The following is a 27,300-nucleotide window of genomic DNA, read 5'->3' as shown; positions in this document are numbered from 1 at the left end:
GTTGAGTTCTGTCGAGTAGCACGGACAAAGCTCTCACCACATCTCCATATAGCCCAAGATTTCTCTACCATGTAGGTTCCACATGACGGTGTTGCCTTGCCTGACCCAAGACTCAGATCCTTGCCACGATAATGTGATCATCTTCTGAATAAAAGCCATGTAAAGGCTTTTCCCAGTGGATGTTCAGCAACATCATGCAAGGATTATCACTATTCGAGGCAGTCGCAGAGGCAGATCCTCCATGAACAGAGAGGTGAGCCAACGCGTGTTTGTCGACATCGACGCCGCCGTTATACCAGACGTGGAATTCTTGAGAAACGACTGGTATCTCAGGGGCCCATTGAAAATGCCATCGGGGTTTCCTCTTCGTTTTTCCTGGCTACAAGCGTCGGAGATTGTAGAAGGGCAACATTGCGGAAGTGACTATGGACACTGAACATGTACTGTGGCCAACGTCGTGATGCAATCACACGAACAGATTCATCAAATATCTCAAGTGGATACCATACAACTGACCGACCGAGTAAAACTGGTAAATAATGCGATCCCTCATAGCCTATGCCGTAGCGGCCACGGTCGCCGGCCCCGTCTCGACCTTGTCCTGCTTCTGAACCTCTACAGCTGGGGCTTTCCCTTTACCCTTGTCAGCGACAGCGGGCTCGGGGGACGTCTTGGCCTTCTTCCTCTTCTTTAGCAAACCTATCGAGGATGAACACGTATATCGAGGTGAACAGACGGGAACAAGGATCAGCTTCCATTTACCGATCAAATAGCGGTCCAAACATCTGGGACGACATAGAGCCAAACGAACGCGGATGCAATCACTCACCAGCAGCAACGGCACTCCGAACCCCATCGTTGATCTCCCTGCTTGTCTCGAAGAATGCATTGTCGTCGAACTTCTTCCGCTTCTGTGCGATCCTGACGAGCTCGGCGTCTGTTTCTTCGTTTGTAGGTTTCGAAGATCCAGCGGCTGAAGGATTTGAGCTGGAAGAGGCAGAAGACGTGGAGATGCCGAGTTGACGCTCGAGAGCTTGGAGCTTGGCCTTGTTGGCTGCGAGTTCGGCTGCGGATGACTTTTCGGAGGATTCGACCAGTTCCGCCATCCTGTCAATCGAAAGCAGAGAGCAAGGTCAGCTCACTCAGCCTCTCAGAGAGTGACAGACACATGGGCATCTAAGGGATACCTACTTTTGCGCCTCGGCCAACGTCCTCAACCGTCGACCGTTCAGATCCCGACAACTATCGTTGTTGGTGTTCTTTCCCGAAGACATCCTCCCACCAGCAGCTCTCAATTGACTTCCGAACCCTCCTTTCCCTCCTCGAACGCGTACCCCCAACTCCAAGAAAATTGGCGAGCTGGAGGACCCATCTCCGAGCGCTGAGAGCTGAGTATTGGGTGAAAGAGGAAGCGAGGATGAGGTGCGAAGGTAGGTGTTCGAGTCGAGTTCAAAGGGAAGAGGCAAACAGGCGAGCGAGGTTGACCCGGAGCATGCTGGGACTTGAAGAGTCCGGAAAGGAGCGGGAAGGCGAAGGAATACGGTGTGCATGGCTGAGTACTCCAAGTGATGGTATGTGTGCTATGTGTGGGAAGTACGGGGATGTCCAGAGACGACGGTTCATGAACTTGAGATGATCGTGATCGAAGTCAATCTCAGGCTTCGGCTTTGGACTGACGATGATGATGATGGTGGGTTCTTATCCATAAAATGTTGATGCAAGATGGAGAGAGAGATCCGTCAGCCAAGATGACGTGTCAATCAGGACAAATAATTCATCGCCGCCGCGTAATCGCAATCGCAATGACCAGCTTGCAGGGTTGTCGATATGATGATCACGCATTCAAGACGAGGATGACAAGCTACGTCGAGACTCTGCCATACAAGACATAAACGTTTGACAAACATACAAGATGGTAAGCCTGAATCAATAGGGCGTTGTGTGTATCACATTGTACGCTGACCAGAGCATGCATGATTGATGATAGGGTCAAGCTCCTTCAGGATTAGGCGGACGACAACCCGGTCAACCCGGTGATGGCAAAAAGGTCAATCCCTATTCGTCGGCCATCATCACACCTTTCCATAGCTGAGTCGTATGCCTTTCATCCTTGTAGCCTGAACCGAAGAAGTGGGAGCCTCCCGTGCCCACCAGGATCGGGAAACACAAGAAGAAGAGCAAGGGACCGGATTCGAGCGTCAAGCTTCCCGCCGTCTATCCTACGACCCGATGTAAGCTCAAGATGCTCAAGCTGGAGAGAATCAAGGATTACTTGTTATTGGAGGAAGGTGAGTTTAGCCTCGAGTCGTTGACTCAACGCCCTACAATCGATGGCTAACCAAGACTCTGACGGCTTGACACAATGCAGAATTCATCGCCAACCAGTCGCAACACCTTCAAGGCGCTGGAGCGAGTGAAGATCGTTCCGCTGAAGATCGAACCAAGGTCGATGCTCTTCGTGGAACCCCCATGGCCATCGGCACTCTCGAAGAGATTATCGATGACGACCACGCTATCGTCTCTGGTGCCGGAGGCGGAGAGAGCTATGTGACCATCATGTCCTTTGTCGACAAGGACCTGTTGGAACCCGGGTGTTCGATCTTGATGAACCACAAGAGCAACGCCGTTATCGGTGTCTTGGGGGACGATGTGGATCCGGCGGTGAACGTGATGAAGTTGGACAAGGCGCCGACAGAGAGTTACGCGGATATCGGTGGGCTCGAGAGTCAGATTCAAGAGATCAAGGTCCGTTCGGGCGGCCAGTTATTCGCGTGTCAATTTCTTACGCTGACCCACGCCCATCCTGTTATCCGTAGGAATCCGTCGAACTCCCATTGACCCACCCCGAGCTGTACGAAGAGATGGGTATCCGACCCCCCAAGGGTGTCATCCTTTATGGTGTACCCGGTACAGGCAAGACCCTTTTGGCGAAAGCCGTCGCCAACCAAACCTCCGCTACGTTTTTGAGGATCGTGGGATCGGAATTGATTCAGAAATACCTTGGAGACGGGCCTAAATTGGTCAGGGAGTTGTTCAAGACGGCTCAGGAGAATGCACCTAGTATCGTGTTTATCGACGAAATTGACGCCATCGGAACGAAACGGTGAGTTCACAATAGAATTTCGGTGAGAAAGCGAACGCGAGGCTGATCTGGTGAACGTTATGGCCTGGGCAGATACGACTCGACGTCCGGAGGTGAACGAGAGATTCAGCGAACAATGCTCGAGCTCTTGAACCAGCTGGATGGATTCGACGATCGAGGTGATGTCAAGGTCATCATGGCCACGAACAAGGTCAGTATTCGACATATCGTGGTAGTAATACATGGCCGTAACGACTAACGGAGAGTATCTCGAATATAGATCGAGTCGCTCGACCCTGCCTTGATTCGACCGGGACGAATAGATCGAAAAATCGGTAAGTGAAAAAAGATCTCATCAATCGCGAACTTGCAGACCCGAGTTGACATTTCTCCTTCTTTTTCCGCGAATCACAGAGTTCCCCATGCCTGATACCAAGACCAAGCGACACATCTTCAAGTTGCATACATCGAGAATGTCGTTGGCCGAGGACGTTGACTTGGAAGAGTTGATCATGACCAAGGACGATTTGTCGGGAGCCGACATCAAGGCTGTGTGCAGTGAGTTGCGACAACGCCCTTGAAGGTTACAAAGGTGAATCACATAGACTGACCCTTTGCCCTTGTCCCTTCCAGCCGAGGCGGGTCTACGAGCTTTGAGGGAGAGGAGGATGCGCGTCAACAAGGCCGACTTTGCCGCGGCCAAGGAAGCGGTCATTCACCAGAAGACGGAAAACACGCCCGAGGGGTTGTACTTGTGATGAATTAAGCACACGCAGTTTGATATCAGTGTAGCGACCAGAACCAGATGCGCCGTGTCAGCATCCGATATTATGACGAATGATTCTACAAAGTCTACGGTTACACTAGTTTGAGTGGTGTGATCAGTGCAACGACTCCTCACCGTCTTCTACTTGGGGTTTCTCTCTTATGGCATATCTACAACAGCTTTTATTTTGAACCGAGCTGTTAACGACGGGAACCTCGATTTCTACGCAGGCGCCGGAGGCACCAAAGCGACATGTCCTGATATCCTGAACACTGTCGCAGCCGGGGTGGGCGCATGGGCGTACGAGTAGTCACCGGAAGCAAACGTCAATGGCGTCAGTCAGCTGTCGCATCGATGCATCAACTACTTATTATCATCCTCTCTGGCTCTGGATCTCTGGCCTCTCTTCAAAGCTTCGAAAGCATATTTCCCTCTTACCCCTCTTGTACTTCGGCGCTTTGGTCAACCTACAATCCTGGGAAAGCATGGAAGAGAGAATCAATAACAACTCTTAGACTCGGGAGACCAGTCCGATTCGGTTCGGCTCGATTATACGTGATCATCATTTGAGTAGCGACCAATCCTCTCGCAAGTTTCACCGTATACTTCTCGGCGGGCCTACGAAGACACTGCCTCTCCAGACACCACTACAAGCTACACGTCAACCTCACATCTATCAATTCGACTCGATCTACAAAACAAACCTAGAGGTGGACAGGGTATCATGGTCCCTCCGGAGATTCTACATTTGATCTTCTCGTGGTTGGACAGGAGAGATCTGGTGCCCTTCCTGCTCTTCTCGAGTACCTTTGATTTCGCGGTAGAGCACATCTACCGACACGTACCCATGTCGGTGGTCTCGCTTCTGGAACTAAACGACTCTAGACCATCCTTGCTTCGTTCCTCCGGGAAGCCCGAAGATGGGGGACAGAGTAGTCTAGAGCGTACGAAGGCCTACAGAAAGGCTGTCCGCGTTCTGATCCACCCTCCTATCGGCGACACCGATCCGGACGTTCTCGATACAGCTTTATCCGAACCTCCTGACTTCCTCCAACTCAAGGAGAGCTTTCTACCTGGCCTACAATACGTATGGCGTAAGCAGGTCGGGAACCGGTTCTCTCAAGAGTACAGGCAGGCCTCTATTTGCTACAATCCTGAGGGTCGGATACTCTGTATCATCGTCAGTCCGAGTCGGGTCAGTCTGCCTGACTCCTTGAAAGCTATCGGCGTTTGGCTGGCTGGCCCCTCCGTGAAACCAGCAAATCGGCCGAGGATCTTACTCGGGGAATCTCACGGCGATGATTGGCGGTCGCGAGTCCGCACCAATGCAAGATGGGACGCTCCGCTTGATTACCATGACCATAGTCAGCAGGTCAAAAGGCTCAGACTGGAGAGTTACCGCATCCACATGAGTGAACTTGACCGGCTCCTAGAATCGTTTCCGGGACTCGAGGAGCTCGGCATCAACCTGGAGTTGCTTCTATCATACGAAATCAGGCCGGACATGATAAGTCGGCATGGTCATCGGCTGAAGCGAATATTTCTTCGGGCCTCAACCACGGACACTCTGGACAGGATCCTGGGCCAAGAGTTGCCGTCTCTGACGTCTTTGTTCATTCGATTGGACCCGGCAATTTTACCGTACATGACAGCCGAGTCGAAGTGGAATGCTCCTGGTCTTGCCGACTTGCACCTGCAATTACATTCGCAATGGGCGGGAAGTCCTGAAAGAGTCAACAAATGGCTTTCAGCTCACATCCCGAGGTCTTGTACCGTTGAAATCTTCTTCGGCGGCCCGGATGACTGCGCTTCTCTGAAAAGCAGACCCTGGCAAAAAGACTGGACTGACCGATTCAAAGCTCTCCGGCTCTCCGATTCCGAACGGAATCGAGGTCCGCCTGGCTTCTCGCTTGTTGCTTGAACGAAACACTCGTTCTCGTCGTCACTGATTGACCGATACACGATACGTCGAGGCGAACCTTACCTTACCTTCCGGCTTGCGGAAGCGATTTCCCCATGGCCTAGAATATGATCGACGAAAGACCGATCTCGAATGTCACCATACCCCATTGTCTACATGACCGCTTCTCCTTTATGTTGCAGGATCTTTCGCCCTAAACATCCATACATGCTATACACGATTGTAATATCTTGTCTTCTCTACTTTCATCCCGGTACAGCAGAAGCGCGTCCTCATCGATCGTAGCGCGTAGCGCGATCCTACGTCATTCGATCAATCAACCTCGATGGGCAGATTCGCTCGAGACTTTTTCTGACTTGCACATCAAGCACTGACTGGTCGCTACACAGATCTTGCGCCAGCACTTCTTGCTAAACATCTACCAGGCCTCTCCAGTAGCGATGCCTAAAACCAACAAGTCGTCCGCCTCATCGGGCACACGGAAGAAGCAAGCCGCAAAAAAGGCCGACAAGACGGGCGATCCCACCGCTGCGACCAGTAACAACAAATCTGGCGTCAAGCAACAGCGAGGTCAGAAGAAGCTCTCCAAGGCCGAAAAGAAGGCTCTGAAAGATGCTCCCAAGCAAAAGATCTTCGTTCCACCGCCTAAACCGCCGGCACCTGCCATCCCGGACCCATTGGACTCGCAGGGATTGGCGAGGACTCTGCCGGCCGAGTTGGTCGTCGTCCTGAGACGGCTAGGGAAGAAGGACGGTGTGACACGGCGGAAAGGATTGGAAGAGCTCAAAGAGAGCTGGGTAGATCTCGTCGCGAACAAAAGAAAGTCGGGCAAACAGGCGGAAGGAGATGCTGACATCGAAGGAGATGGAGTTGAAGACGCTTTGCTCGAGGCTATGCCGGTCTGGGTGAGTCCGCTGGGCTAGAATGACCGGGAAATTCTGGTGGATATGAGCGCAAATTCTGACATCATTCCGCGGTTTTCTCTAGCTCCACAACCTGCCCAGTCTGCTGCTCTCTCCGGGCCATCGCAGTTTGGCGCTATCGATTCACACCTCTTTGATTTCCGTCCCCTCTATCGCCTCATCGCTACGAAATACCCTCGCACTCGGATTGTTCGCAGGCGAACATCAAGGCCGGGATGTCATCTCCACCTGGCTCACTGCATGTGTCGAAGAGAGCGGAAGGAGACAAGCCGGTTTGGGAGCTGGGAGTTCCGATTCTGCATTAGGGCGATTCGAGCGGTTTGTCTCGTGGGAGGCAGAGAAAGAATCTTCCGAATCCGAGTCAGAGGGTACGGAAGGAAAGCTGCCTATGATAGAACAGCTAGGGCTATTAGTGGAATACATGGAAATGGCCATTTTGAACCCGCACGACCTGCACGACGAGGTACATCCTGCGCCTAAGGCCTCGGGCACGGAACCGTCGTCAGGGACCGCGACGCCTAAGAAAGGAGGAAAGGCAGCGGTCACCCCGATGAACTTCCCGTCGCTCGCTGCTCTCGGCCCAAGCAAGGTGGACGAAGAAACCGCTGCCGAGGAAGAATTGCAAAGGGTCGAGCGGGTATTGAGGTATAACTTGAGTGGGGTACTTGGATTGACGTACGTGTTGGGCAAATTGCCAGAGTCCGTCGAATGGCCCGAAAGGCTGGGTGGTCTGCTGTCCTCTTCAGGCCTCTGGGACATGCTGCGTCCTGCCGTCCCGAAGCATCAGGTCGTCGCCTCTCCTCCTGTTCGAAGAGCGCTTTATGGTCTACTCTCGATATTGATCTCCCGGTTCCCGGCAATCTTCGGAGAGAAACTGTTGCCTGTTGTGGGGCCTGCCGTTTTGACGAGTGTCTGGAGAGAGTCCGACGGTAGCGTTTGGGGAGGGACGACCGTGAGCGAGGCTTTGACTATGCTGGTCACCAAATTCCGAGGTGTCTGGACTATGGAGCCGGATGCCAAAACCTCGATCCCAGAACAGCAAGCAGGACAAGGGGAAGAAGACGCAGAATCCGACGAGGAGTCGGATGATGACGAGGATGATGATGAGGAACCGCAAGAAACAGAAACGGAGGCCGTCGAGGAGCCGAAGGAGGTATCAGCTAAACCGGCACGATACCGAATGGGCACCGAAGCGTACAACCAGTTCTTGGTGTATTTGCAACGAGGATGTAACGGTTGCCCTAGCGAGGGTTATCCCACTGTCCTGGTGATACTGTCCACTCTGCCTGCCGAGGTGAGTTGCCGATGAACGGCTTCAAATCTTCCGGGTTACCTGACTCAGGCATACTGCATTCCAGATACTCGCCCTGTCCCCCGATGTCTATCAGAGGTTCTTTACATCTCTTTGGGCTGCATCGGACGCCAAGTTGCTCTCCTCGACCCCTTCGGGCTCTGGTCCCTCTCCAGTGTTCCAATTCTTGACTGCGACCATCGACTGTATCGTCTTTCTCTCGCTTCGAGCGTGGCGTAACGCTGACGAGGCCGATAAAGAGGGATTCCTCTCACTTACGACAGAGGAGCTTTCACGAGTCTGGGTAGACGGTGTCCTTCCCGAGACTGGGAAGCTAACCCGTATGGACCGGTCGATGTTCGCTGAGCAGAGGCTCGAATCAACAAGAGAGGCGGTTGCTTTGTCGAAAGGGTTGTCCAGGCTGGCACAGGAATCATCGGGTGAGGCGCTCCGCCACAAATACATTTCAGGATTTGGCTAACCGTTGGATCCTATGACTGGTAGCGCTCAGCTCACAAAGCATCAACAGGATCTGCGAAGGAACTCGTATAGCATACGAACGCCCTCAAAGTAACGTCCAGGACAAGTCGCGAAGCATTCTCATCCCTCGCTTTACTGTCCTGTCCGAGGCGTTGAAGTCCAATTACCAAGTGGACGACATCATGAGCCGAGCGCTCGACACTCTGACATGTCAGGTCTACCGATGCGCCATAGCAGCAGCGGCGGACCCCGCTTGTGAAAAGGCGACACGCGAAGACTACCTCAAACTCGTTGTCCGTTTCTTCAAATCTGACGGACAGCTGTTGTACCAAGAAGAAGATATTCGAACGGTAAGTGACAGTGTCGACGGCAAATATTTCTTATCTGATCCGCTGGGCCCTCATAGCAAACGGTATCGATCATGGAAGCACGACTCCCCGAAATGTTATCTACCCTAGATGACAATCTCACCGGGCCCTTGTGCCGCGACTATATCGGCTGGCTCTCGGATGCGCAAAAGAAATCGGACGCATGGAAGAACATTTCGCATGTTGTGGACAGGCTTCCCGTGTCGAAAAAGTTCGACATTGCTCGGGCTCTGCTTGTTACCTGGAGAAATACGGATATCGATCTGAGAGCGGACGACACAACATGGGGCCATATCGTGATGGAGGCTGCTGAGCACGCTGGAGACAAGCAAGACCGAAGTACCTCAGCCGAACAGCTGATCTCGGCTGTCGTGCTTCACTCTGGTAAGTCGAGGCTTGTCTCCTCTACCGAGTATCGCCTTGATCTGACAGTATGAGAGACACCATAGATGATATTATCGACAACGACACACGGGACGGACTCCTGTTGTTGATTACCACGTCGATATCGTCGTCAATCAATCACATGTTGGAAGTCGGTAGTGCCGGTGCCATCGACACGGCCAGTCTTCAAAATCAGCTCGATGCTGTCAAAGTTCTCGCGACGCGGCGAGCTGCTGATTTCAATCAGTCTGATCTTTATCAAAGCGCGATCATCTCGATCTCCGAGATGGTCTCGTTTGCCGATTTGCTGGATCCTCCACCAAGCGACGAAGTACTGCGGGTATCCGGAGCTATTTTACAAGACCTGGAATCTTTGACATCGTCAAATTCGTTCCAATACCGCGCTGCTGCGCATCTTAACGATCTACTGGACGATCATTCGATACATCTAGAGTAAGTTGCAACATCGTTAGATATAGGCTTTATAACTCTGACTCGTATCGTTCAATCAGTCCGGCGGGCATGGTCACCTGTCTCTTGTCTCGAAAACAGACCCGCGGTCTTGTCCCGCAGGTTCATGAGCTGTGTCAGGGATCGCAGAAGTACCTAAGCGAGCTGTTGCAGCGCTCCAGCACCGCCAGCCCGTCTATCGTCTTTGACGACCTTCTGCCCTACGAGACCAAAACCTCTGCCTCTGGACAGGTAAACTATGATTGGCGAGGAAGATCGGTATACGCTCGCAGAATCGAGGCTATTGTCGCTCTCCTGCGATCGGATCGGTCCAAAACCCGCGAGTCTGTCGAGATTATGCATCACCTGCTACTTGCCGATCGCTTGCTCCGGGATTTGATTGATTGTGGAGGTGCCGACTGTGGCATGTATGCGACAGCAACATCTCGCGAATACATCGACAGTCTCAGCTCCGAGACCAATGACCTGGTTTCGTATGCCATTAACGCCTTGGCCGGCGATACTACGCCGCAATGGCACGCCAGTATCATGACGTCGTTGTCTAGGAGCGAGGACTCAAGCAAGGAGCCATCGCTGTTGGGCGACCTATTCTTGCGCATCGCAACATCGGTGGAGTCGGATCTCCTATCGCCAAGGATCCTTCGGTTCCTGTTGTCACGTGTTTTGTCCTTGTCAGGCGATACTCAGATAACGGAACGTTGGCTAGCTTGCGGTCAGAACCTGGAGGACAAGAGTTAGTATGGATTGCGATTGTGAGCGATATCGATAGACGCTAATCGGAAAATGCCCCCAGAGCCCATGACAACCCGAGTCATTCTACAGGCGGTTGTCCCACGGCTTGAAAAGTCGCCTCGACTAGATCGGGTCCGCAATGATATTGCCAGTCGACTGACAGCCACCCCGGTTTCCAAAGCTGGCTCGAACGGTCTTCGCCTCTTGTGCAATCTCTTGGCAACATCGCCAGGCATCGACTCGGAGGACGCTTTCTTGCCAGAGCAACGCTCGATCTTTGTCATGCAGCACTTGACACAATGGCTCACCAGTGATGATGACGCCGCTGACGACTTACCGGAAGAGGTCGAAGCCAGAATCTGCCTGCTTTTTGCGGAGCTCGCCCCTATCGTGCAAGGCCGTCCTGGTGCCCATTGGAATTCGATCTACGACATGATTACGAACAATCTCGAAGTGAGTCGAACCTGTTGCCGTATGACCATGTGCGAGTCACTGCGTCTGACGTTATTCTCATTTCTCAGTCTTGTTCATTGTCTGATGAGACTACCTACAATCTGTCATTCGCTACGTTGACCTTGATGTCAAGGGTCTTGGAGCTCAGCACCACGAACAAGGCCTTGGCTGCCGAATGGACTGACAGAGATGACCAAATTCGTCTTCTGGTTCAGTTCCTGTCCTCCGTAAATGGCGAGAAACATCACAAGAACGCTGTGCGAGACCGTTTATTATCAAAAGCAAGTGACATGATCCGCGGGATGGGAGACAATATTCCGGAAGTGCCGGACATCAACAAGGTCAGTACAGTGGGCGGTTTCTAGCTAGATCTTCGGGAAGTTGACGTGCCTTTCAATCACCAGTTGTATCCACTTCTGCGTTACGACAATGTCGAAGTACAGCAGATTGCTCATCGCCTCTGCCGTATCTCGATCGTCAAGCACACGGCGGATTTGGTCGTCGAGATGGAAACTGCTATCGATGCGGAGGATTCGAGCAAGACTCCTGTACTGCCCGCGGAGCTATTAGACAACATTACGGCATCAGCGTTCGAAGATCAGGTATGTGTCTATTGCTGACTATCACATTAGCGAGACCCTTTTTAAGTTTCACGGCGTTGCAAATAGATCCCCTTTGGTTCACTACTCGCGTGGATGCTGATCTTTGACCATTTCCGCGATGCCGTAAGTACGATGGTCTCTTGCATTGCTAGCTTTGCTGAATATCAGTTCGATGTAGTCCGCATCGCTGAGGTCAGTCTACAGCGAGCAACTACGGGACCGTGCCGTGGTGCAGGACGCCTTGATGTCGCACATCCCGGATGTCTTGCGACAAGCGTGCAACGGAGTCAAACCGTCCGATTCGATGTACTTTGCGGTAGACGAGTTTCACTTGGAGGGTACGTCGGTTGTTGTCGGGTTTCCTGTCGGGTTTCCTGGGAACCGTACTGACCGCCGACGTCTTACTACTCAACGTAGCTTTGGATGCCCTGACAGAGCAGACGACGATCGCCTTGTCGACCCACGTCTTCTACAGGGCGTTGGAGAACGTGCCTCAACTAGTCAGGAACTGGTATGAAGCTTGCAAAGACCGGCAGTTGGCGATGTCCTTCATCGCCATTGTCACCCGTCACCTTTCGCCAGTCCTGATAGAGCACGAGTTTGCCGTCATCCGTCAACCTGGAGTGCTCAGAACTCTCGAAAACGACAGCTTGAGTGTTCGAATCTTGTCTGCTTCGGCCGAGATTACGGCGAAATACATAATCGACGAACAACCTATGGAAATTGCCATCAAACTCCCTCAGGAATACCCACTGCGCAATGTCGAGGTCAAGGAGGTGAACCGGGTCGGGGTAACAGAGGGAAAGTGGCGAGGCTGGATGCTGAACGTGCAACAATTGGTCATGAGTCGGGTAAGTGTAGTCCAGGACTTTGTCCGACTTCGGCTCGGGCTGACTTTGGTGACTGTGACTGCAGAATGGCTTGCTTTTGGAAGCTCTCAAGCTGTTCAAGTCAAACGTATCTCTGCATTTCGAGGGCAAGACCGAATGTTCTATCGTAAGCTGATCGCGCAATGTGATCGCCCACGAGCATGAGCTAACCTATCTGATCTCTTCGTGTGATGTGATCTTAGTGCTACTCGTGAGTTCTATATTCTTTTCGGGTGCGATTCGATGTGATCGCTCATTTTGCCTCGCTCTAACAGCATCATTTCGATGAACGATCGCTCGTTACCAAGCCGAGCTTGTCCCACCTGCAAGAACAAGTATCACGCCAATTGCTTATTCACTTGGTTCAAGTCATCGAACAGCTCGACTTGCCCTATGTGTAGAAGCCTTTTCTGATTGACTAAAGTCGTCTGCATACTGTATCCTCATTAGCATAGTGTCAAATCTGACATACACGACCTATAATCGAAACGAGTGTATTTGAAGTGAATTTGTCATGCATGAATCTATGACGATATCCTGCGCGTTACAGGCTTTAGTTATAGCAACAGAGAGTCCTGTGAATATGATAGCATGTGGGCGGCACCTTGTATTTATCAGCCCTTTATCAGCCCTGACTCAAACCGTCTTGGTCCCTGGCGGCATCGGAAATGCGAGGCTTAGCCTTCTGCTGTCGAGCTCTGCGGGCATGGGGGTTTGGGACGGAGTGGTTTCGTTGTCGAAACCTTGTTCCGCATTGACCAATATGTACGAAGTCCTGGAAGACGACGGAGGTACCGAATGTACCGGGCTGGATAGAATGGTACGAATGCGCACATCGTTATCGGCGACAGCGGACGCTTCGGTCACTTCGGAAAGCAAGGTCGAAGATGCGCTGGCACGATGGCTGTGTCGCTGATGTCTGGATTTGTCGCCATTCCGGGACATGGGTCTACCGGAAAGATATCGCCCGCTAGGAGCGCGTTCCACCGTGGAACAGTGCGAGCAGGCTAGAGGATCAGTCTGTACTCCGACAGAGGTCGTCATCGGGCCGGCCCGAACGGTCGTTGCGGTCATGTTTGCGTGGTCCTCTTCTTCAATGACTTCACTGAGCAGCGAGAATGACTTGTCCAAGGGGGATCGCAGAACTGGGAATTCTGGCATTGCGACTTTTGGCTGATCATCCTCGACCGAGACCGAAGGCTGAGAGGCTTCAAATGCAGGAGTTGATGATCTGCTCAAGCTGGGGATCGTGGGCGAGGGGCCGCTGACGATGCTGGCAAAGTGGTCCGCTTCCTCAGGACGCAGCACGGTAGAGGAACTTTGCAAGAGTTTGCGCCAGTCACCGCTCGAGCGTCGGCTCTGCCAACGCGAGCCGGGAGCATCGAGAGGCTCGCCCTCATGGGGAGACCTCTGGGCTTTGGGAAGACCTGCTTGCGACGAGTCAGATTGACGCCGAGACTCTATAGGGGGGAATTGATAGGCGTCGCCCGTGTGGAGCCTTTGCGGAGATTTGACCGGACTGACCAGACTCGTCTTGGACGAGTTGCTTCGACGGAACAGCAGGGATAGGCGCGCCAATGATCGAGGTCGGGTCTTTTTGACTGGGATCTGCCCATCTTCTGCAACCGGAGTCGAAGCCCTGCTGGGCAGACTTGCAGATGGCGACTCGATCGCTGGTTTGGAAAACAAGGCCATCGATGTTGGGCGAGACTCGATGTTATCCATCGGCGGGTCATTCGCGCTTGGGTTTCCCTGCAATTTGGTTGGCACTGGTCGAGAACGTGCCGCGCTCCAATTCATCCGATCGTCTGGAAATCCAAGCGCCGCCTTTGGTCTCCGTTGACGGTTCTGCGTGTCCATGGATTCCAGGTTCAGGGATGTAGTCGAGAGCCACGCAATGATACGGTCATCGTTCGGCGTGTCGCGTTGCAGGCTTTCAGACAAGATGGGCATGGAAGGCGAATATGGGAGGGGTTTGGTGTGGCTAGATTGCCTCTGCGCTCGATTGCGCAAGAACGACTGGTTCTTGTATGATGAAGTACGCGCAGGTACCTGAGGAGGCTGCTCGGGTTCGAGGTCTTTGGCAGCGCTCGATCTACGGAAGAATAGTTTCCTCGCGCGTGAGCCAGGCGTCTGATCTTGACTTTCCCCGGATGACCGTTTGGGGATCCCAGATGATCCTGCATCTGCCTGCTTTGTATGGCCCACGAGGCTCATGAGGGACGCAGAGAAGCGCTTCTTGAATCCACCCAAATCCTTCTCTTTACCGCTTTCCAAGGGAGCGCTCAAGGGATCGGCGCGCCTCCATTTATCCACATTGATCTTTTTGCCACGAGCATCCCTCTGCGGACCTCCTGCCAGTCCATCGCCCATGTTGATGAATTCGCCTTGCAGCGGTTGCGTGGAGACGGGAGCTGGGGTCGGGCGTTCGCGAGGTGGAGAAGGCGCGTGGGTCTGAAATACGGAATCCACCTCTATCTGGCCTCGCCCTCCGCCCAGCGTGGACGATGACGGCACCCGTTGGAGATGGCTGTCAGAATGTAACGCCATCATGCCGGTCGACATCAGCGCGGGTGGTCTCCCGTCGAATTCGTCCTCTCTCTCCTCCGCCCATGATCGTAGGACGTTCTGTCTGTCTGTGGCGTGTCCACGGGATGATGAATCTCGGTCGTCACTGCTTTCCCGCTCGTTCGAAGATCCAAATGCCTCTCGCTTGCCAGCAGACGACAGGGATTTGAAGGAAGACTTTTTCTCGATCGCCGGCGGGGAAGTAAATCCTGCTATTCGGGCATCGTAACTCAGGGGAGAGAACCCGGCCTGTTCGTCGTCCCCAAAGGTAAGAGCCCGAGCTACCTTGGCACTTGACACCGACCTGCGGGAAGAGGATGCCTTGGAGACAGGGGTCCTGAACCCCGCTTGGATAGGGGAAGGATAGGAATTGCTGGTCTGGGTGAACCGGCTAGGGGAATCAAATGTCGGAGCCCTGGGTGCTCGAGGAGGAGTCGAGCTCGAGCCTAGTTTGGGAGCGTTAGGTGGCGAAGAGTTGGGCGGCATGGGAGAGTCGAGGAGTGCAGGGATCTCCGAATCTAGGGCGGGGGAGACGGGCCCGCCGTTCGTAGGCATCGAGACGGGAGGACCCAGTATGAACGGCGCGCTTAGGTTAAGAGGCGAAGGCGACAAGGGAGGGGTGTCTTGAGGATGAGATCCGGCAGTCCAAAAAGATAACCCGGTGTCGGCACGCTCCTCCTGCCCAAAGGTCGGTCTCGACCAGATCCCGTCATCTCGTTGCATGATAGTGGGAGTAGCAGAACCGGTTTGCTTTGTTGGCGTCGGCAAGAGCAACGAGACTGCGCTTGCACCCCAAGCGTAATCGCTACTGCTGTATTGTTTGACTGAAAGATGCGAGAGGGATCGTCAAGGTTATCAGTGACGAGGATTGGGAAATGACGCATCTAATTACTTACTGAAAAGAGGCCGAGATGGGGGTCTAGCAAGGGAAAATTCTGCGGATTCGCTTGCCGATGACCAGCTGGTTGAGGAGTAAGATACTGATAGGCCAGGTGTTAGCAAGGAGGTGTCGTCGTCTTCTGAGGAATCCCGGTCCTCCCGCGGCAACGTTATCGAAGTCGAGTCGTATTCGTCACGATTCTGGACGGTGTCTAGCAACTTGGTCCTCGCCCGTTCCTTGTCCCGATTCGATCTAGGTGCCGGGCGAAGAGGCGATCTGGCAGGTACGGTCTGGGTGGAAGGTTGAATGGATTTGTGTGTCTGGCGAAACACCAAGTCGTTCGACGGTCCCGAGGATAGCAGTGAAGTCATGGCGGGGACCAATTTTTTCCCAAACTGGTTGGGTGATTTCGCAATCCAGGACGGCGACTGCTGCTTCCCGACCGACTCGACCCGCTCGATCGATCCGATCCCACGAGGACGAGACGGACGACGGCGTTGATGGAAGAGGAAAGAATCGAGGGAAACAAACACACGCGACGCGGTAGAGAACCCCGAGGCAGGCTGCTGTGTAGGTGGGTCAAAGTCGCCTGGACTCTGCTACAAACCGAGAGACGACATTTTGTACAGTCTCGAGTCTGACATCCGCCAAACGTTGGTGACCTTATATGCTATACATGCGTTAGAGACTAGTCGCGATCGCTCTGGATCGATTTGGAACGGCCGGAAAAGCCTCCCGTGACACTTTGAGCCTGTGAGAACGCGGCCTCGGTCTTGGGGAATCATGGATAGCGTTCGTGGCTCTGGACTATCTTTCGGAAGGAAACTTCAATTCTGCTTCGGGCCCGTCGACCTCGCGACTCGACAGATGGGCAGAAGCTTCTGTAGCGATCTGCAGTGGCACTAGTGTTGTGTCTGATCGATGATCTTGGCAAATGTGGACTCCCTTCGCTAATGAGTCCTATCGTTTTGCTGACAATGTTGATTCACAGCGAGCGAGACGTGGTGGTCGTGGCAGCAGGACTCACGAACCGATTGCTTGCGCCAACCTGGGATGGCGTGCCGAACTGAGACGAATTATCGCGTTGAAGAGCAGGCATGGGAAGCCACACGGGACTTGTGAAAGACAAACCCGTTCCAACGAAACGTCCGAGTCATCCGAGACTCTCCTCTCTTCGATATCTGGTCATCAAAGCAGGGGCGTGATGGGATGATGATGATGAATGATCAGGAACGCGGTTGATCCGGAACTTTTTGCACCTTCCCGCGCGACCCAGATCCACCTCCCGGTTTCTCGGATGGGATCATGGTCTCAGCCACACACTGAGCGGATTAATTGGCAGCAGACAGTCATGAATCAGGACCTGATTGAACGCAGGTCGGTGGAGGGGCGACTTGGAAATATCGCTCATCGTCATATTCAGGTGACATCCCATCGGTCTTTTACTGAAACATTACAAAGGCTACCGTATCATGCCGCCGGGGCGCGATCAGGAGGATCCTGGTCATGATGAACCAGACGCGATCTCGTCGCAGTAGGTGCGCCATGTTTGCGCAAGCTGCTTTATTTCCTTCTTGGGCAGCCCACTCTTGCTCGTCCCGACAGACGTCGTCAAGATGTTCATCTGCGTCCTGGTCAGCGAGATGCCATATCTCATCACGTACTGCACAAACGCGGGTAGGGCCTCTGCGTAGCCCTTGACGAGCACGGCGATAAAGGCATCGCGACTTGCTTCCGAGGCGGTTCCCTTGGACGCCACCATCGTTCCCGCTGTCGTTGCCACGGTACCTGCGGGAAAGGTGTGCTGGAAGAGCTTTTCCGCCGAGCTGGGAGCTTGGACCAGGACAAAACTCCGCGCCAACAAGCCGATGGTCGTTGGCGTCAGATCTGTTACGGGCGGCGAGGACGCGATGAAGGCCCGGATGACGGAGTGGGCAAACCCTCGATCGTACGACCGGGCGTTGGTCACAGTACGTTGACCGCCGAATGCTCGAACGAGTCCATACATGACGTATGGGTTTTGTAAAACCGCCGTTCGCATCGCTTCCGAGCCGTGCTGAACGGCATTTTCGTAGAAACGTCGAGCGGATTCCTTGCTCCGGCTTCGAGAAAGGTAGGTGATGAACCAGGGCATGTACTGAGGCGAAAGCGTTTCTGACGATGCTTGGACGTCCTTGACCAAGGTCTCGACGGATGATTGAGTCCGACCCGTCCGACTCGTTCGCGCCAGGTAATCATAAAGACGCAGAAGACAGGTGTCACGAGGAGGCTGATAACCTTGAGTTCGGAGCCGGCGGTAAACGCTCCACACCGTGGCGATCGAGGATTCTTCCAGGGCGGTGTAGAAACTATCCAAGACCGAGCGTGAGAGAACTAACCCCGATTGCTGAAGAGGTGGGCCCAACAGGAGCGCCTTGAGCGGTTCAACTTGGGCAGGGTCTCTCGAAGCCAAGGACGTCCTCGCGAGCTGGTTGATGGTCTCGCTCCACACGCCTAGGGCGACATTATCGGTTCCCGCCAGCTTGCTCCCGAGCTTCTTGGCTCCCAAAGCCAGACCCCAAGCTCGCTCGATCCACAAAAGATCGGTACACCCGCGGACGACACCACACCAGATCAGCAAACTGGTAGACTCGGCAAAGTACTGGCCTCCCGTCTGACGATTGGCAAACACCGACAGGTCGAACCATCGGGCCTGACCGAGCAGTTTGCAGATCTTGAGCGCGGGGACGACCTCGTCTCGTTTCAACAGCGAGACGATGACCCGGTAGACCAACCACTTGGCCTTCCGTTCCCGTTCTCGGGCGGAGACGGTGTCGCCTAGGCCGAGCCCGACGACCTCGGCCGTGTACGTGTAGAGCGTCTTGTAGATTCGGGCCGACGAGGTCTTGGCCGGACCCTGCTCCTGCAGGTATCCTTCCAGTATGCTCTGTAGGCCGGCAAGATGATCTTCACCATTGTGCGGAACGAGAGCCGTCTCCCCGGTCCGATCGGATGTGGACAAGCCGAGGTTCTCGTCAGTAACCGTGGCGACGAGTCGGGAGAGGTACGACTTGTCCAGACCCATGATAGCCGCTTGACCTGAAGTACAAGCCCTGAGCACGGCGATCTTGACGTCGTCTGCGATTCTCGGGCGGATGGCGATGTCGTGCATCACCAGCTGTCCCAAGTGAATAGCTCCGATGGACAACAGCGAGGCGATCAGGCTCGCCATGCTACTAGGCGAGATGGTACGGAGAATCTTGTCATAAGACCCTCGAGATCGAATCGACAGCATGATCGAGATCAAGCCCATATCCCAATGTTCCAAGTGCGGGTTCTCGGCGCGGACCTTGAGGACCTCGTCGAGCACGCTGACGATCTCGTTGTCCTCGAGGGTTTCCAAGTGGTCCAACCCGAAAGATCCCGGGGGCTTCATCGGCATTCGGTCCAACGAAGCCGAGAACTGTGAATAGTCGACATCGTCCGGAAATCGCTCGTACATTCGATCAGTCCCGAGTTGGGTTAGCACCGATTTCGGCGCCTTGTAAGGTTCCATGGGAAGATCATGCTTGATGTTCAGTCTCATCCCTCCCATCGTTCCGAACCCCCTCCGCTGCGCATAAAACCGATGAAGATTGGCCGAAGTCGAATATGTTCGGTTACGTCGGGCGAGGACGAGACCCCGTGCGCGGTCGCCTACCGTTCCAAGACCTGATCTGAGGCCTCGAATGACGACGGGTGTGGCGCTCCGGACGTTCCTCACGAGCACATGTTGAGCGTGAGAGACAATCTGCCGGGCAGTTGGCGGTCTCCAGTTCCGTAGTCTCCGGATCCCGCCAGGTATACCCCTGATCAAGGCGATCAGCCGTACCAATCTCGAACTCGTAGGTCCGTCTTGGATTTTAAGTCCGGTCGATCCCTCTTCGGCGTCTTTCAATTCCAGAGACCTCTTTAAGAGAAACGTCTCCCACCCAGCCCTCGTCCCCCGCTCAACAGCCGTAGGCCTGTAACCTATCCGTGACCACGTCTTTTCCAGCCACCTTAGAAGCCTGACATCGCGTCTTTTAAACAGCTCGGTCGTGATGATCGATATGGTTGGTGGTAAATCGTCTGGTGAGGCCGAGCCGGGAAATTTGGTTTGGGAGGTCGAGGCAGAGGTGGATGCGAGATGTTTGGAGAGTCGGCGGGAGAGGAGGACGTCCGTGGCGAGTCGATCACCAACGACCAAGATCCTCAAGGGGTCGTTCGGGTCGTTATTTCCCGACTCAGAAGCAGAGTCGATATCGACCTCCCTGGCCTTGCCTTTACCCTTAACATCCCTTGCCCTGATCGTCCCCGCCTGCCTGCCTAACAGAGTCTCCCCCTCTTCCCTCCTCTGCCTCAAATCCACCCTGACCGCCTCTTTGATCTCCCTCTCCACCTCGGGGCCGAGATGTTTTATCCGTGATCGGTCGGTCAAGGAGTGCAAGGGTAGTTCGCCGGAAAAGTAGGAGATGATGTCTTGTGCGCATCCGGGTTTGGGTTGAGGGTGGATGAGGACGGGGACGCCTAGTTTGCGGGAGACGGATTCTGCCTGCCGATGTCATGCCATAGAGGAGCGACCGAAAAGAATATCAGTATCGAACAACCTGGACTTGTATAGGATTGCTAACAATACGGCTTTGCAGGAAACTCACGGCTATTCCTCCGAAATCCTTTCTCGTACCCGCGGAATTACTGACGACCAGTACCCTGCCGGGTCCAAAGGTTTCCTTCAGGTCCTTCCACCCGTTTTCTATCGAGGGGTGTAGCGGATCTTTGTAAGGGTATGTCTGTGATGTGAGGAGGAACATATCATTATCATAGTAATCAGAGAACGGTAGATGCCCGCGCCCTGGGAGAGATCGGGATTGAGAAACTTACGAGGCAATTGTCCTTGTCGATGACGACGGCGTTGAAACCTCTTCGTTTCAGGGCTTTCCAGTCGATATGTGATATGCCTAGGCAGGATGGAATGTGACCGTAAGACGACCGTATGCCACACAACACTATGCACAGAGGCGGCCCGACCTGGACTCACTCGGGGCGTAAAGATCGGGGTTGAGCTTTCCTGGTGAAAAGATTGCCTGGGTGTAGATGGCCGCGTTGGGCAGTCGAAGGGCGGGCATCCTGGGCCGTCAGGCTGCAGCGTTTCTACGCCTGTTCTATAGCTGATTGTGTTGTGTTGCGGGATCCTGATGTGTATATTATGATTATTATTGAATGTTCCGATGTGGAGATAGCACGAAAGTTCTAGGTCGAGATCGATCGAAAGGTCGAGGGAGGTCGAGGGTCGGGCGAAAAAAGGTTCCGCGCCCCTTCAACTCGCTCGCTCGGAACAAGGTTGGGACATTCGACATCATCAACAATTAACAACAATGCGAGGTCGATATTGTTCAGGTCTTCGCTCACTCATACCATACAACGTGTTCTATCTCGTCAGACCACCCACTCGAGATACACACTCATCATGTCCGGCGCCAACCTGAACGCATCCACCTCTACGACCTCTTCATCGGCGACCACCATCACGCCCAGGACCTCCCCTTCACCACGAGAAACGCAGAACGGCAGGTTCGCCTCGCTTTCTCCCTCGAAACCAGGAGGACTCGTTCGACGTCCCAGTCTGGCTAGGCAGACGACCGTCACTCCGGGTGCTGGCGGTGTTGTTACCGGTTCGAATGCTGCGGATAGGAGGAGGTCGTTGGTCAACGGGGCCGGAGCGGGGGTGGAAGGTGTCAAGAGTCCTGGCGAGTTGACGGTGTTTGTAAGTCGATAGGACCAGGTCGCCCGCCTCAAGACCGTTTCCTTGAGACTCACGAGATGTTTGTCCTATTGCTTGCTGTTGTGATAGGTGGACAAGCTGTTATCAGACCTGGAGGGGAAGTTTGATTCGATGTCACACGATCTATTGCAAGTACACTTTCCACCCTCCCTACCTCTTCCTAAACTCCCGCTGACCTATGCTTTCCTCTATAACCCTTCACAGAGAGCGAAGTAAGTCCCTGCTCGAGTCTGCCTCTTCTTTATTTTGCTTCTGAGTACGAATGTGCCGACTGTTCATCCCGCTGACGTCGCTCTATCTCAATTGCCCTTCGAAATGCTACCAGTGAACCACATGTCGGACCGTATAGACCAGATCGAGACGTCGATTCATGATCTCATTTCTACCGACCTCGATCACGACCATCATCACCACCAACAACAACAACAGCAACAGTATCCCGCAGTCTCTGTTTCCAACTCGGACCTGGACGATTCTCGCGATAATGGGCAGACGGGAAGGGATGTCGAGGGCCAGGGCGGAAATGGGAGCAGAGTCGGGAGCGAACAGAGCTTGTTGCTCGCCGAGCCGCCTTTGGGGGTCGTCGAGGGAAGCCCCTAGACGTGTGTCGGGGGATCGGCCCAAGCAAGAAACGAGAGAGGGAAATGGATAGACGTAATGACTTGTTGTTTTTCTTTCTCTCATAACGACTTTTTACGGGACTTTGGGTTTGTACGGTTCGGGTTGTATGACTATCTATCATCTTGCGACATTGTGTTTGGCCGTCAGGCTGATCAGGCTCGACTGCTCGGGCGGCACTGTCAGTGGTTCGGGCATATCTAGGCCGAGGATGAGGAAAAGGAGACGGTAAAGCACTTCCACCAGGGCCAAAGTAGACCGCACTTGGGTAGAGTTCTTGCGGGTCTATCAGCCTCTGGTCTTTCCCGTTCAGCAACAAATCTGTCACAACTTCCACCGCATCACTCTTTGCCTTGATACATGTGGTCTCCAAACTGTATCTGTCTGTTCCTTTCCAACATAAGAGGTTTGAAAGCTCAGTGTGCGCGGCTCCTTTTGCTAGCATGGTGTCACTGACGGTTGAGCATGGAGATTGTCAACCGTCAGGAGTGCGGCGTGTAATCCCAATCCTCATGTTTATAATCGATACAGTATCCCTTGCTTGTCCTCTATTCGGTCACACCCAGCCGCTGTCCGTTCTCAGCTCATACCGAAGCCCTAGCCCGCTGATCCCGTGCTTCGCTCTGCACCTTGTCGCCGACGTGGTCCACCTCTTCGTCGTCCTTCGCATCAGACCCCGAATGAGCCCGTTCCCTGATCCGCTCGAACCACGGACTCGAGCTAGTCCCCGTTGACGAGGATGCAGCCAGAGCCTCGCCCGGCGTAGGTGTCGTGCTACTCGGCGAGAGGTGCAAGAGGTTCTCGATGTTCGCCTGGATACGACGGATAGAGTTGGGTCGGTGGTGCCAGGCGAACTTGGTCACCGCCCAGCCTGTACCCAGGGCGGTCGCGCTGAAGAAGGAGGGGGCGACTAGCATGGTGGCTCCGGATGTTATCCCGGCGAGCAAGGTGCCTCCGAGTGCGGTAGCCACGGCTCCCTGAAATCCGAGACAAGGGCAAGCGGTCAGCCTTGTTATTTCCTGGTGTCGGTCTCTTCGTCAACTCTGACGACATTGAAACTCACGGCAATGGCATACTTGGCATATCGAAGCACCCTCCAGAAGATGTACTTGGAAAAGTACCTCGCCGTCGTCAATACCGAACGGGTCTTCCAGCTCTTGGGTACCGCAGATGCACCGGCCGCTGAACCGTACATGAGGTAGGCGGCGGATTTCTTGACCGTGTCGAGCTTGGTCTCGGGTTGGTCGGGGCGAGTGGCGGTTGTCGTGGACATCGTAGTATTTGAGGCTGATTATCTACGATGTGGTGATGGAAACAAAGCTTGAAACGATATCGGCGTTGTTTAGTTGTTGCTTGAATTCTTGATCTGATCGCTCAACATGCAATATGAATCTTGTCGCGACGGGTTTCAAGATCCACCTCGCTGACGTCAGGGCGACGCGACCAGGGGTTTTCTAACGCGGACATCGAGTTTCAGCCACAGTCCGCGTCTGAAACGCCTCTTTCAAAATCACCTGACTCTCATTGGGTCGGGTGAATTCGGAACGGAACTCGCTCCTTTCCCCTCGGCCACCGCCCTGAGCACGCTCTGACCAGCCAGATCGCGGCTGTTTGCTTTGTTTTCCGCGCGCTCGTCAACAATTGGGCGGAGGGTCGAGTTTTCGCCGCCGCCAGCATCCGCATCCTCCCCCCCCTCTCAACCTCGGTCGTCCTCTTGAAATTGTTTCGATCGATCTAGACCACATCTATATCGCCACACTCGAGTTGCTCTGCTGATACTCAACACCTACTCTTTACCCACTTCACTACCCACTTACACAAAACAACTCTTACAAAATGCCTGGTGAGCCGGTGGTCCCGCCTTCGCGCGATCTGCCGATCTCGAGCTGATCACGACGTATCCTTCCTCCTCGACCTCGATCGTTTTCACTCAACCTAGCCGACGTCAACAAGGGAGCTTCGCTCTTCAAGACCCGATGTGCTCAATGCCACACCCTCGGTGCCGGTGAGCCCAACAAGGTGAGCTACCAGTCGGGTCTCGTGTGAAACCCTGGCGGGAGACTAGCATCATCTTGCTCGAGTTGAGATAGGATAGCTGATGTCTGTCCGATGCGGTCTCGCCTTTCCTCTGCAACTAGGTCGGCCCCAACCTGCATGGGGTTTTCGGACGCCGATCGGGTCAAGCGGAAGGATTCTCCTACACTGCCGCCAACGTCAACAAAGGTGTTGTCTGGGAGGTCGATACTATGACCGAGTATTTAGGTTCGTTGTTCCCGCTCGATCATATCGGCTGTCCAGTAGCTAACTTTGCCTCGCCTATCCTTCATCGTATGCAGAGAACCCCAAGGTAAGCCCGACGCAATCTTCGAACTTCTACGCGTTTCTGACCTCGTCTCTTTAGAAATACATTCCGGGAACGAAGATGGCGTTCGCTGGATTGAAGAAATTAGGGGACAGGTGCGTGAACTGTTTCGCTGCTCGTTACTCGTTATTGCCCCTTCCTCGAGATTATGGCTTTCCGATCGTCACTCCGTATAGAGTTCATGCAGATGATAGGGACTAACCTCACTTGCACTGCGCTATCATCCTAATAGACAGAACCTTGTGGCCTATCTTAAAGGTAGGTGAAGAGGTGTTTGTTTCCATACAATCCTCATCGAATCATTTGGCTCACCGCACGTTGTTGCCTTCGTTCCACAGAGGAGACCAGCAAGTAATCTCCTCAAACGCGAGAAACGTCGAGAGGAACTCACGGAAGACGATAGACGCTGTAATTCATCGGTTCACATTCTCTCACGACCCTTATACATTATGCCCTGTCAGTAATTCTGTCAAACTACATCATCCGCCTCGAGCGGAGAATCACGTGTAGCGCGTCACCCTCCTGCTTCTTCCACTTTCCCGACCCACCGTCTCGCCGTCGGCCTTGATGATGAACTGTCGTAGCTCAGCCCTGGTTAGGGCTACCGACGAACTGCTTTTCCAGTATGCGAGGGGTCGAGGAACCGTAAGAAATCCTTCCATTGCTTCGATCTGGTTGACGAAGCGACGGAATTTACGGGATCGAATGGAACACATACGTCATAATGATCGGCAGTACAAAGACGGGACTCGGGGATCGGATACTCAAACGTTATGATAACGAGCGATGATTGTCGGGCAGGAGGTGTGGATTTATGCGAAACGATTCTGCTATTCGGGTCGGGTCAAAGTTTTCTGCAGGTTCGGCGCTTCGTCCGTTCGTGATCTCTTTATCTCACCAGCTCGCTGGTATGGGGCCCGTACAGGCTTGACTGCTACCGGACGATTCCGCTGCACTATCGAAGATGTTGATGAATTTTCGCCGCTATGCGCCACCCTACACGTTTATCCGACCAACCGGTACAAACCATCGAGGCGCGCGAGGTCCAATCCGCTACAGGATGCGCGGTGAATCGAAGTGGCTCGACCGGTCCAATCTGGTCCCGGATCGATTCAACCCGGCCATGTCTAGCAGCGGTAATTGCCGCATCGAAACCATCGCCAAGAAAAAGCGCTCCGCATTCAGCGCGGCCGTCTGTGATTCACTGGGTGGCTCGCCCCGACTCGTCCGCGAAAAAAAGACCCTCGACCGCCCTCGACATCAAAGTCGTTCTTGTTGCAAACGATCGACGAGCATCGATGTCCCCCTTGCCTTGGTCGATTCTGAAAATCAGATACATGAGAGCAGTGATCACCCACCCAACCCATTCCCTTCGGGGTTGCTGGCGGCGACGATCGGCTTAATGTTGATGATTGAAGAAGTTCTGCAGTCAGTGAAGGCAGTTGATCGCCCACCGCAGTTCTTGCGGCAGTGGCTGGTCGGCCTGATCTGACTAAAGACGACCAAATCCTTACAAGGACTGTTGTTGATGAACCCTGTGATTTGGGGGAACTCACATCAGCCCCGGTGATGCGATCTGTTCTCGTGATTTGAGGCAGATTCGCAAGTGCAAGCAGAGGGATTTCGGCTGTGAGTTTCCGACAACCCGGTTCCCCACCGCCGGTCACTCTGTATCTCGTTCAGCGAAGCGAGCAGGACGAACGGGATGGGAGCGTCGTACCCTACGACCTCATCAGGCTAGGGGTCAGCGAATGCCAGGTATGTACGACTGACCAGCCGATCGCGCAATCGAAAGTATCTCGAAACGCCGTCGCTTTGTACATCCACATAGTGGGTAACGGTGCATAACCTCACTCTCTCCCGGCAAACATGACAGGGCGCGCAGGAATCAGGATGCAGGAATGGTCGAGGCGGTCAAACGTCGTGACCCTAACCGGCGTGTGGTGCGCCAACGCAGACGATAGCCTACCGATCATGGACAGACTCGAAACCGTACCCATCAAACGCATCGTTGTGTTGGACCCAATCAGGCTTGGTGTCTCTAAACCGCTTCGTTATGAAGTCGAGTGATACACAGTGATTCGATATCCAGAATCAACCAAGGCAAGGGGGATCTTGACGATCGTTTGATTTGGCTACGCCTGGAACGATTCGAAGGTCAGGGGCGGTTCAGGGTTTTGAACGTGGACGAGTTGACGATCCGCCCGATTGGACTCGCTGGCGGGCTAGGGCCAACTACCGTCGCACCGCGCTGAAGACGGGGCTCTTCTTCAAGGCGCGACCGTTACCGCTGCTAGACATGGCCGGGTTGAATCGATCCGGGACCAGATTGGACTGGTCGCCCTTGCACAGCCTCGTTACGGACGTATGAGATATCAGCATGATCGTTATCAAAGTGAGCAAATTCAGCAAAGTCAAAGTCAATCGTAGGATTGGCTCTAAGTCGATACGATATCCATCGAGACGTTGATCCAAATCTGCAAGTGCCCGAAAGGTCGCGTATTTATTGAATGTAATTCGACATGAATTTGACGCAACTGTGACATCCAGCGTTCTCCGTGACAGACAGCGTTCTTCGCCGGCGCTTCCTGGCGCGTTTTGCTACGAGGAGGTACGAGAAGAGTCCGTGAAAGATGCGGTCCTTGTAGATGTGCAGAGGTAAAAGATACGGTTCTTGTAGATGTGCGGGGGTTCGGAGCCTGAGGTAGGCGTTCGAGTCGAGAAGGGCGGCGATTTTGATCGAGTACC

The 27,300-nt window shown here is 53.8% G+C and overlaps 9 protein-coding genes across 9 annotated transcripts; 5 read left to right on the top strand and 4 right to left on the bottom strand.

The window, feature by feature from the left end:
- Nucleotides 1-215: 215 nt before the first annotated feature.
- HD553DRAFT_347335 (telomere stability and silencing-domain-containing protein) lies at nucleotides 216-1,618 on the bottom strand. The gene is made up of 3 exons (XM_046183292.1): nucleotides 1,192-1,618; nucleotides 830-1,107; nucleotides 216-699 (listed from the first exon to the last, which is right to left on the bottom strand). The coding sequence occupies exons 1-3, from the start codon at nucleotides 1,548-1,550 to the stop codon at nucleotides 557-559; spliced, it is 780 nt and encodes a 259-aa protein (XP_046040515.1). The 5' UTR covers nucleotides 1,551-1,618; the 3' UTR covers nucleotides 216-556.
- Nucleotides 1,619-1,867: 249 nt separating this feature from the next.
- HD553DRAFT_303642 (putative 26S proteasome regulatory subunit 4) lies at nucleotides 1,868-4,013 on the top strand. Its single transcript, XM_046178898.1, has 9 exons — nucleotides 1,868-1,915; nucleotides 1,988-2,047; nucleotides 2,117-2,288; nucleotides 2,369-2,745; nucleotides 2,817-3,103; nucleotides 3,176-3,293; nucleotides 3,363-3,417; nucleotides 3,497-3,640; nucleotides 3,716-4,013. The coding sequence occupies exons 1-9, from the start codon at nucleotides 1,913-1,915 to the stop codon at nucleotides 3,838-3,840; spliced, it is 1,341 nt and encodes a 446-aa protein (XP_046040514.1). The 5' UTR covers nucleotides 1,868-1,912; the 3' UTR covers nucleotides 3,841-4,013.
- Nucleotides 4,014-4,468: 455 nt separating this feature from the next.
- Nucleotides 4,469-6,131, top strand: HD553DRAFT_19459 (uncharacterized protein). The gene has a single exon (XM_046177054.1). It carries the CDS (start codon nucleotides 4,573-4,575, stop codon nucleotides 5,767-5,769), a length of 1,197 nt encoding a protein of 398 aa, XP_046040513.1. The 5' UTR covers nucleotides 4,469-4,572; the 3' UTR covers nucleotides 5,770-6,131.
- A 7-nt stretch (nucleotides 6,132-6,138) lies between these two features.
- HD553DRAFT_303637 (uncharacterized protein) lies at nucleotides 6,139-12,891 on the top strand. Its single transcript, XM_046178897.1, has 16 exons — nucleotides 6,139-6,674; nucleotides 6,757-7,986; nucleotides 8,051-8,423; nucleotides 8,488-8,813; nucleotides 8,870-9,215; nucleotides 9,281-9,668; nucleotides 9,728-10,419; nucleotides 10,480-10,871; nucleotides 10,940-11,212; nucleotides 11,276-11,473; nucleotides 11,540-11,596; nucleotides 11,652-11,811; nucleotides 11,891-12,324; nucleotides 12,389-12,469; nucleotides 12,546-12,553; nucleotides 12,618-12,891. Exons 1-16 carry the CDS (start codon nucleotides 6,210-6,212, stop codon nucleotides 12,754-12,756), a joined length of 5,562 nt encoding a protein of 1,853 aa, XP_046040512.1. The 5' UTR covers nucleotides 6,139-6,209; the 3' UTR covers nucleotides 12,757-12,891.
- On the bottom strand, nucleotides 12,797-16,398 carry HD553DRAFT_19396 (uncharacterized protein). The gene is made up of 2 exons (XM_046177044.1): nucleotides 15,807-16,398; nucleotides 12,797-15,734 (listed from the first exon to the last, which is right to left on the bottom strand). The coding sequence occupies exons 1-2, from the start codon at nucleotides 16,159-16,161 to the stop codon at nucleotides 12,979-12,981; spliced, it is 3,111 nt and encodes a 1,036-aa protein (XP_046040511.1). The 5' UTR covers nucleotides 16,162-16,398; the 3' UTR covers nucleotides 12,797-12,978.
- A 702-nt stretch (nucleotides 16,399-17,100) lies between these two features.
- HD553DRAFT_303635 (mitochondrial PGP phosphatase-domain-containing protein) lies at nucleotides 17,101-21,017 on the bottom strand. Its single transcript, XM_046178896.1, has 4 exons — nucleotides 20,829-21,017; nucleotides 20,672-20,748; nucleotides 20,446-20,580; nucleotides 17,101-20,342 (listed from the first exon to the last, which is right to left on the bottom strand). The coding sequence occupies exons 1-4, from the start codon at nucleotides 20,914-20,916 to the stop codon at nucleotides 17,295-17,297; spliced, it is 3,348 nt and encodes a 1,115-aa protein (XP_046040510.1). The 5' UTR covers nucleotides 20,917-21,017; the 3' UTR covers nucleotides 17,101-17,294.
- Nucleotides 21,018-21,174: 157 nt separating this feature from the next.
- HD553DRAFT_303632 (uncharacterized protein) lies at nucleotides 21,175-22,427 on the top strand. The gene is made up of 4 exons (XM_046178895.1): nucleotides 21,175-21,554; nucleotides 21,642-21,700; nucleotides 21,777-21,784; nucleotides 21,898-22,427. The coding sequence occupies exons 1-4, from the start codon at nucleotides 21,258-21,260 to the stop codon at nucleotides 22,170-22,172; spliced, it is 639 nt and encodes a 212-aa protein (XP_046040509.1). The 5' UTR covers nucleotides 21,175-21,257; the 3' UTR covers nucleotides 22,173-22,427.
- A 149-nt stretch (nucleotides 22,428-22,576) lies between these two features.
- HD553DRAFT_303631 (uncharacterized protein) lies at nucleotides 22,577-23,543 on the bottom strand. The gene is made up of 2 exons (XM_046178894.1): nucleotides 23,254-23,543; nucleotides 22,577-23,167 (listed from the first exon to the last, which is right to left on the bottom strand). Exons 1-2 carry the CDS (start codon nucleotides 23,461-23,463, stop codon nucleotides 22,775-22,777), a joined length of 603 nt encoding a protein of 200 aa, XP_046040508.1. The 5' UTR covers nucleotides 23,464-23,543; the 3' UTR covers nucleotides 22,577-22,774.
- Nucleotides 23,544-23,771: 228 nt separating this feature from the next.
- Nucleotides 23,772-25,018, top strand: HD553DRAFT_303629 (cytochrome c). Its single transcript, XM_046178893.1, has 7 exons — nucleotides 23,772-24,033; nucleotides 24,130-24,209; nucleotides 24,329-24,452; nucleotides 24,527-24,537; nucleotides 24,592-24,647; nucleotides 24,785-24,810; nucleotides 24,891-25,018. The coding sequence occupies exons 1-7, from the start codon at nucleotides 24,027-24,029 to the stop codon at nucleotides 24,905-24,907; spliced, it is 321 nt and encodes a 106-aa protein (XP_046040507.1). The 5' UTR covers nucleotides 23,772-24,026; the 3' UTR covers nucleotides 24,908-25,018.
- The last annotated feature ends 2,282 nt before the right edge of the window (nucleotides 25,019-27,300 follow it).

Source organism: Filobasidium floriforme (assembly GCF_021052385.1).
Source record: "Filobasidium floriforme strain CBS 6241 chromosome Unknown HD553scaffold_1, whole genome shotgun sequence".
Lineage (NCBI taxonomy): Eukaryota > Fungi > Basidiomycota > Tremellomycetes > Filobasidiales > Filobasidiaceae > Filobasidium > Filobasidium floriforme.
The sequence above is the reverse complement of the archived record's forward strand: the minus strand, read 5'-3'. Positions and strand labels throughout refer to the sequence as shown.

Excerpts from the sequence above, each read along its gene's own strand:
- HD553DRAFT_347335 (XM_046183292.1), bottom strand. The coding sequence starts at position 1,550 with ATGCACACCGTATTCCTTCGCCTTCCCGCTCCTTTCCGGACTCTTCAA. Across the intron at positions 1,108-1,191 it reads ACGTTGGCCGAGGCGCAAAA|GATGGCGGAACTGGTCGAAT; the intron begins GTAGGTATCCCT and ends TTCGATTGACAG. Across the intron at positions 700-829 it reads TCGGAGTGCCGTTGCTGCTG|GTTTGCTAAAGAAGAGGAAG; the intron begins GTGAGTGATTGC and ends CATCCTCGATAG.
- HD553DRAFT_303642 (XM_046178898.1), top strand. Across the intron at positions 2,289-2,368 it reads TTACTTGTTATTGGAGGAAG|AATTCATCGCCAACCAGTCG; the intron begins GTGAGTTTAGCC and ends GACACAATGCAG. Across the intron at positions 3,294-3,362 it reads TCATCATGGCCACGAACAAG|ATCGAGTCGCTCGACCCTGC; the intron begins GTCAGTATTCGA and ends TCTCGAATATAG.
- HD553DRAFT_19459 (XM_046177054.1), top strand. The coding sequence starts at position 4,573 with ATGGTCCCTCCGGAGATTCTACATTTGATCTTCTCGTGGTTGGACAGG.
- HD553DRAFT_303637 (XM_046178897.1), top strand. The coding sequence starts at position 6,210 with ATGCCTAAAACCAACAAGTCGTCCGCCTCATCGGGCACACGGAAGAAG. Across the intron at positions 8,814-8,869 it reads AAGAAGAAGATATTCGAACG|CAAACGGTATCGATCATGGA; the intron begins GTAAGTGACAGT and ends GGGCCCTCATAG. Across the intron at positions 9,216-9,280 it reads GGCTGTCGTGCTTCACTCTG|ATGATATTATCGACAACGAC; the intron begins GTAAGTCGAGGC and ends GAGACACCATAG.
- HD553DRAFT_19396 (XM_046177044.1), bottom strand. The coding sequence starts at position 16,161 with ATGACTTCACTGCTATCCTCGGGACCGTCGAACGACTTGGTGTTTCGC. Across the intron at positions 15,735-15,806 it reads CCCATCTCGGCCTCTTTTCA|TCAAACAATACAGCAGTAGC; the intron begins GTAAGTAATTAG and ends CGCATCTTTCAG.
- HD553DRAFT_303635 (XM_046178896.1), bottom strand. The coding sequence starts at position 20,916 with ATGCCCGCCCTTCGACTGCCCAACGCGGCCATCTACACCCAGGCAATC. Across the intron at positions 20,749-20,828 it reads CCCCGATCTTTACGCCCCGA|GCATATCACATATCGACTGG; the intron begins GTGAGTCCAGGT and ends CATCCTGCCTAG. Across the intron at positions 20,343-20,445 it reads AGGATTTCGGAGGAATAGCC|GCAGAATCCGTCTCCCGCAA; the intron begins GTGAGTTTCCTG and ends TGACATCGGCAG.
- HD553DRAFT_303632 (XM_046178895.1), top strand. The coding sequence starts at position 21,258 with ATGTCCGGCGCCAACCTGAACGCATCCACCTCTACGACCTCTTCATCG. Across the intron at positions 21,555-21,641 it reads CTGGCGAGTTGACGGTGTTT|GTGGACAAGCTGTTATCAGA; the intron begins GTAAGTCGATAG and ends CTGTTGTGATAG.
- HD553DRAFT_303631 (XM_046178894.1), bottom strand. The coding sequence starts at position 23,463 with ATGTCCACGACAACCGCCACTCGCCCCGACCAACCCGAGACCAAGCTC. Across the intron at positions 23,168-23,253 it reads ATGCCAAGTATGCCATTGCC|GGAGCCGTGGCTACCGCACT; the intron begins GTGAGTTTCAAT and ends CTCGGATTTCAG.
- HD553DRAFT_303629 (XM_046178893.1), top strand. Across the intron at positions 24,210-24,328 it reads GTGCCGGTGAGCCCAACAAG|GTCGGCCCCAACCTGCATGG; the intron begins GTGAGCTACCAG and ends CTCTGCAACTAG. Across the intron at positions 24,648-24,784 it reads TTGAAGAAATTAGGGGACAG|ACAGAACCTTGTGGCCTATC; the intron begins GTGCGTGAACTG and ends TCATCCTAATAG.